General features: G+C 44.8%; 1 protein-coding gene across 1 annotated transcript; it reads left to right on the forward strand.

Annotated features, from left to right (window-relative positions):
- The first annotated feature begins 1,764 nt into the window (after positions 1–1,764).
- On the forward strand, positions 1,765–4,609 carry LOC119295193 (protein phosphatase 2C 53-like). Its single transcript, XM_037573550.1, has 4 exons — positions 1,765–2,771; positions 2,879–2,984; positions 3,512–4,193; positions 4,339–4,609. Exons 1-3 carry the CDS (start codon positions 2,010–2,012, stop codon positions 3,880–3,882), a joined length of 1,239 nt encoding a protein of 412 aa, XP_037429447.1. The 5' UTR covers positions 1,765–2,009; the 3' UTR covers positions 3,883–4,193; positions 4,339–4,609.
- Positions 4,610–5,768: the final 1,159 nt, after the last annotated feature.

Consider the following 5,768-nt stretch of genomic DNA (forward strand, 5'->3'; position numbering starts at 1 on the left):
CTGTTTGTACCACTCTCTGCTCGGCTGGCCCAGCCAAGGGAGCCCCATGTGAGTTACGTGTTTATTCAAGGCATAGAGCATCAAAGAGCGTGGGAGTTATATGTCGCTTATAGCAAGACTACATACCGTCTCGCCTGAATCTTTTCCCTGCATGCTACAATATCGGCACGACCCATTTTCACACGCTCACAGTAGCTACCTGGGTGTTTTTTTTAGTAACACCCAAGCAGCTACTTTTTACATTTTTAGTAGCTTACATGGCCCATTTCCATCCAGGCTTACACGGCCCATTTTCATATACATAAGAATTTTTTTACATATTTGTTTATCATTTTCTAAATGGATAATCAAAAAAATTCCATATATGTTGTAATTTTTTTGTATACATCGGGAAAATTTGTTTTATACAAGTTAATATATTTTTGAAATACACGATCAACATTTTTCTCATAAACAAAGTATTTTTGTATATATTTTCCACATACATGACAAACATTTTTCTGTACACGTTTAACATTTATCAAAAGCTTGATAATTAATTTTCAAAAACTTGATTAATGTTTTTTGAAATGCTTGATTATTATTTTTTAAATACATGATGAACCTTTTTCATACACATTGTATTTTTCTTGTATACATTTTTCGTATGCATGATAAAGATTTTCCATATAGACATTAAACATTTTTCATATGCTTAGTTAAAAAATTCAAATGTTTTACGTAAAGTGTTTTTGTAATATATATTTGTAATATTTGAACTTTTTAAAATAAAATAAAATAAAAAGCAAAAGGCGAAAACAGAAAATGTACATAAAAACGACAGTGGCTTGTGGTTTCCAGCGTGCCGGGCCAGTCTATTTAGTGAGGCGTCTGATGCGAGCGCACCCTACAGCTTGCTAACAGCAAGACATAGGCGCGCCCATTAAAGAGGGCTCCGCAGGCGTCTGAGCGGTTGCTAGCGCTTGCACGATGCTAGCACCACCGTGGTCGATGTACGCGCGCTCGCTCATGCTAAAAAATGGATCTGGTTTTTTATTGTTTAAAAAATGTGAAAAATATCATATTTTTATTTAAAAAGCCACAAATTTGTTAAAAAAGTTCATGAATATAAAAATGTCTGTGAACTCAAAAGTTGTTCACCAAATTTTTAACTATCCATATATTTCAGAATGCCCATGAGTTTGGATTTTTCATGGATTTAAAAAATGTTCATGGCTTTTAAAAAGTCCATGATTTTGAAAAAACATGAATTATAAAATCTAAATAAGGTTAAAAATGTCATTATTTTTTTAATAATGAATTAAGAAATTGTTCACAGTTGATTTTGGCAAAATTTTAATGTGTTCAAGAAGTTTATAAAAAGGTATATTTTTTTCACTGATATAAACAAAAAGCAAAAAAGAGAACACTATTCCCTCCGATCGGAGTTAATGAACTCAGCAGATCGGAATTAATTAATTGATAGATAGAAAAAGCCATAAAAAATATCTAATTCATAGAAAAGTAATTAGAAAACCGGAAAGGAAACACAGAAAAAGAAAAGAAAAAGAAACCGAAGGCCGGCCGCGTCCAGTGAGATTGGCGAGATGTGACACAGAAATTACAAAAGAGAAAAAAGAAAAAAAAGAGTCCTCTTTGTTTTACCAGTGTAGAAAAAATGCACACACACGAAAAAAAAACGAGCAGACGGTGCCGCCGGGCGGTGGGCGGCGGGCGGTCGAGATGCGACCACGCGACCCGAGGCTGTGAGCCGCCGGCCGGCCGTCCATCGGCATCGCCTTGCTTCGTCCCCAGGGCAGCTCCCGTGCCCATGCCCGCGCACCCACCCACCTCCAACCACTCACTCCCTTCTCCCCCTTGCCTCCGTCGCCATCGCCGTCTCCAACTCCATCCATGACTACCCAGCAGCAGCAGCTCCAGTCCACGGCCGCCTCCTCCTCCTCCCCACTACCACCGCCATGGCCCTCCCTTAGGCTTAGGCTTATTCTTGGACCCGCGCGCTCGTCGCCATGGACGCCCTAGGCGCCGCGCTGCCGCGGCTCGCCCTCGCCGACGCCGACGCCGACGCCGGGCCGGACGACGCGTGCGGGAGCCCCTGCTCCGTCGCCAGCGACTGCAGCAGCGTCGCCTCTGCCGACTTCGAGGGCCTCTTCTCCCCCTCCGGCGCCGACGCGGGCCCGCCCTCGCTCCTCTCCGACGACCTGCCCGCGGCCGCCGCCGAGGCCGCCACGGTCCCCGGCGGCGCCTGCAGGAGCGTCTTCGCCCTCGACTCGCCGCCGCTCTGGGGGCTCGAGTCTGTATGCGGCCGCCGCCCGGAGATGGAGGACGCCGCCGCCGTCGCCCCGCGATTCTACCGCGTCCCGCTCTGGATGGTCGCCGGCGACGGCGCTGCGGTCGACGGCCTCGACCGCGCCTCCTTCCGCCTCCCCGCACACTTCTTCGCCGTCTACGACGGCCACGGCGGTGCCCAGGTCGCCGACTACTGCCGGGACAAGCTCCACGCCACGCTTGTTGAAGAGCTGCGCGCCGCAGAGGACCGTGTCGGCGGCTGCGACGACCTCAGCTCCCTGGACTCCAAGAAACAGTGGGAGAAGGCGTTCGTGGACTGCTTCTGCCGCGTGGACGCCGAGGTCGAGGCGCCGGACAGCGCGGGCTCGACGGCGGTGGCCGCAGTCGTCTGCTCGTCCCACATCATCGTCTCCAACTGCGGGGACTCGCGGGCGGTGCTGTGCCGGGGCAAGGCGCCATTGCCACTCTCTTTAGACCATAAGGCAACATCACCATTTTCATCACATTTGCTCATTACCCCTGCAATTGCCTCTGAGTGCTTGAGTTCATCAGATACACTGTCTGAATGTTGCATTTATTCTCGATTCAGCCCAACAGGGAAGACGAGTACGCGAGGATCGAGGCGCTGGGCGGCAAGGTCATCCAGTGGAATGGCTATCGAGTTCTCGGTGTTCTTGCCATGTCGCGCTCCATCGGTACGCAATTTTATTTTCCGCTCCTGAATATTTCAGAGCAAAGTTATGTACTGTGTACCTCCAATCTCATTGAGGTCAACGTTTAACTTTAGGTAGCGAGTTTCTAGTAACGTTGTCAAGGAAAATCCTTTGCTCTGCACTGCACTAGTTCTTCTCTGTTCTTGGGAAAATTGTTGGTGATATCTGAATTTTTGACATAGTAATTGTTGGTGATATCTGAATTGCTGGCAAAAGTTTCATGACTGATACTAATTTTTGACATAGTAAAGTTAGTGATCATTTGTGTGATGGTCTTTAAAAAAGTGGGCTAGCATAGATAACAAATACTGCTCACACATCACAAACTGATGATTACTAAGACTGCACAAGTAGCAGGGTGTAGTCATGCTTGCTTACTAAGGAATGGATCATATTCCCATGCTTGTATGGTCTTTCCCTCAACAAATTATTCAGTGACTGACTGAGTGATTTGACTGAACTTCTGAACTGGATTCCTGGTTATGATTGTGTTGTTGATCTACTTGCAGGGGACAGATACCTGAAACCGTACATAATCCCGGTCCCTGAGGTGACGGTCGTTGCCCGCGCGAGAGAGGATGAGTGCCTCATCCTCGCAAGCGATGGCCTCTGGGACGTGTTGTCGAACGAGGAGGTGTGCGACGCCGCTCGCAAGCGAATCCTACTGTGGCACAAGAAGAACGCTACCGCCTCCTCGTCCATCTCCCGAGGACGAAGCGGCGGCGATGGTGGCTCGCCGGATCCCGCCGCTCAGGCGGCCGCCGAGTACCTATCCAAGCTCGCCCTCCAGAAGGGGAGCAAGGACAACATCACCGTCCTTGTGGTCGACCTCAAGGCGCATAGGAAGTTCAGGAGCAAGACTGACAATAACAACAGATAGTTATAAGCAACCTATAGGAAGCTCAAGACCAAAACCTGATGACAGTGACAGTGCATATACAAATTATTTTTTGTTTCAAAAGTAGTTAGATTTGAAACATGAAAATCATATGCACAGATTTTCTTGGAAAAAGTGCTTTTAGAATAACATAATTGTGTTGATCCTTGCACATACACTGCAGTACAAACTAGCAGTTAAGTTATATTTTGAAGACCCATGTCAATGTTCAAAATGTCACCTTCTCATGTCGTCCCCTTGGTGTCCTTATCTTTCTTCGTCTTGTCGACCTCCTCTCCGGCACCGGCATGGAGGTAAGCACCTTACAACGACCCTCCCATCCTTGCATTGTTATTGTTAGGTCATTAGATAAGGAATTTCCATAACAAGCTCTCAATCGAAGGTGTCCTCCCAAAACACCCCACTGACTACATTTTCAATTGGTTTATTTTCTTGCAGTTGTGGTTGCCTCTAGGACAGTGGAAGGACAGTGCGATGACAAGCACGGTGTTGAGCAACATTAAGTTGATCCACTACATCAACAGAAGACAACCGTCGGACTAATCTTCGCTGGCCGCGTGCCTCAGTACTTTGCTTTATTTCTACACTTCTGCTAGATGAATGTGCACTGGGTTGTAATATGTTGATACTTTTTTCTTTTACTTTGCTGTTAGAATCTCATGTCTTTATTAGTTTAAAGTTGGGCACGTTTTGCGTGTTTCTTCTAAAAGAAGTATTGGGTTTATTAGATTCTTTCTCTCCAATCATATGTTCCCTTTTCCTGGAATGGATAGAGAATCCTCTTTGGCACGGAATGGAGATATACCTTTGCTCCAAAAAAGGGGAAAATGTTCTACTAGATGTAATGTATTGGGGAGAGAATATCACATGGAAACCAAATTTCAAAGAAAACTTCGTGGAAACCACTTACCAAAGTTTGAAAAAAATATGAAAAAATATGTGTTATTAAGAAGGTGATGTTCTATTGGCATGTGAAATTTCAAGTTCAAACACATTACCATTTACAAGCGATGGCAAAAACAAATTCAGCCATGAATAGTGATGCTTACTGTTTGACACTATATGTTTTTGGTATTCATTGCTGCTTTTGTTGTTTTCGTACCTCGTAAATGGTAATGTATTTGAACTTGGAAATTTCACATACTAATAGAACATCACACTCTTAAGGCCTCGTTTTTTCTTTGAGATCTTTTTGAAAATTCAAAACGTCATTTCCACGTGGTTTTCACCGAAACTTAGATGGTGAGAGTGAATGCCCGCAATATCTAGCATGCTTAAATAAAGTGAGCAGGGGCAATTTCTAAAAAAGAGAGATACATCCGCTAGAATGTATGGACCAACCCACTAGGCCTTGGGTACCAGTTTGGCCTAATTTGGCAGCACAAATTTTCCAAAACCGTAATAGTCTAAGATCCGAGTTTCCCGATTCCTGGGAATGTGGGTATGTTTGGATGGTGACCAGAGCTCACCCTACCAATTCTTCGGTCATGAACAAAAATTTGGTTTCTCTTTGGATGGTTTTCAATTTGTTTTGGCATGACACCGACTCTTAGCCGCTATAGTGCATTTTTCTTGCAATTGTTAGCCAACACACAAACAATTAAAAGCTTAACCAAAAAATTTGGTGACCAAATAATCAGTAGCGCCAGCTTGGACTAGAACCAAACATACCTACCTCAGTTTCTAAAAAGAACAACAAAATACCCGCATTAGATTAGATATAATACAGTTTATGAAACAAAGTATTCACCTAGAACCTCCTTTCTTTCCAACAAGGGCACGGCTCAAATCAATTAAATATTCCTCGGCAAATCAATTATCCAGTTGTAGATACAGTACGACGAAGTCAATTGATCTTCTCCTCGGCT

Source organism: Triticum dicoccoides, chromosome 1A (genome assembly GCF_002162155.2).
Source record: "Triticum dicoccoides isolate Atlit2015 ecotype Zavitan chromosome 1A, WEW_v2.0, whole genome shotgun sequence".
In the NCBI taxonomy this organism is placed as follows: domain Eukaryota; kingdom Viridiplantae; phylum Streptophyta; class Magnoliopsida; order Poales; family Poaceae; genus Triticum; species Triticum dicoccoides.

Bases quoted from the DNA above. Each gene is read 5' to 3' on its own strand.
- LOC119295193 (XM_037573550.1), top strand. From the start codon at position 2,010: ATGGACGCCCTAGGCGCCGCGCTGCCGCGGCTCGCCCTCGCCGACGCC. The intron at 2,772-2,878 runs GCAACATCACCA...TTCTCGATTCAG, and splicing joins CACTCTCTTTAGACCATAAG to CCCAACAGGGAAGACGAGTA. The intron at 2,985-3,511 runs GTACGCAATTTT...ATCTACTTGCAG, and splicing joins TGCCATGTCGCGCTCCATCG to GGGACAGATACCTGAAACCG.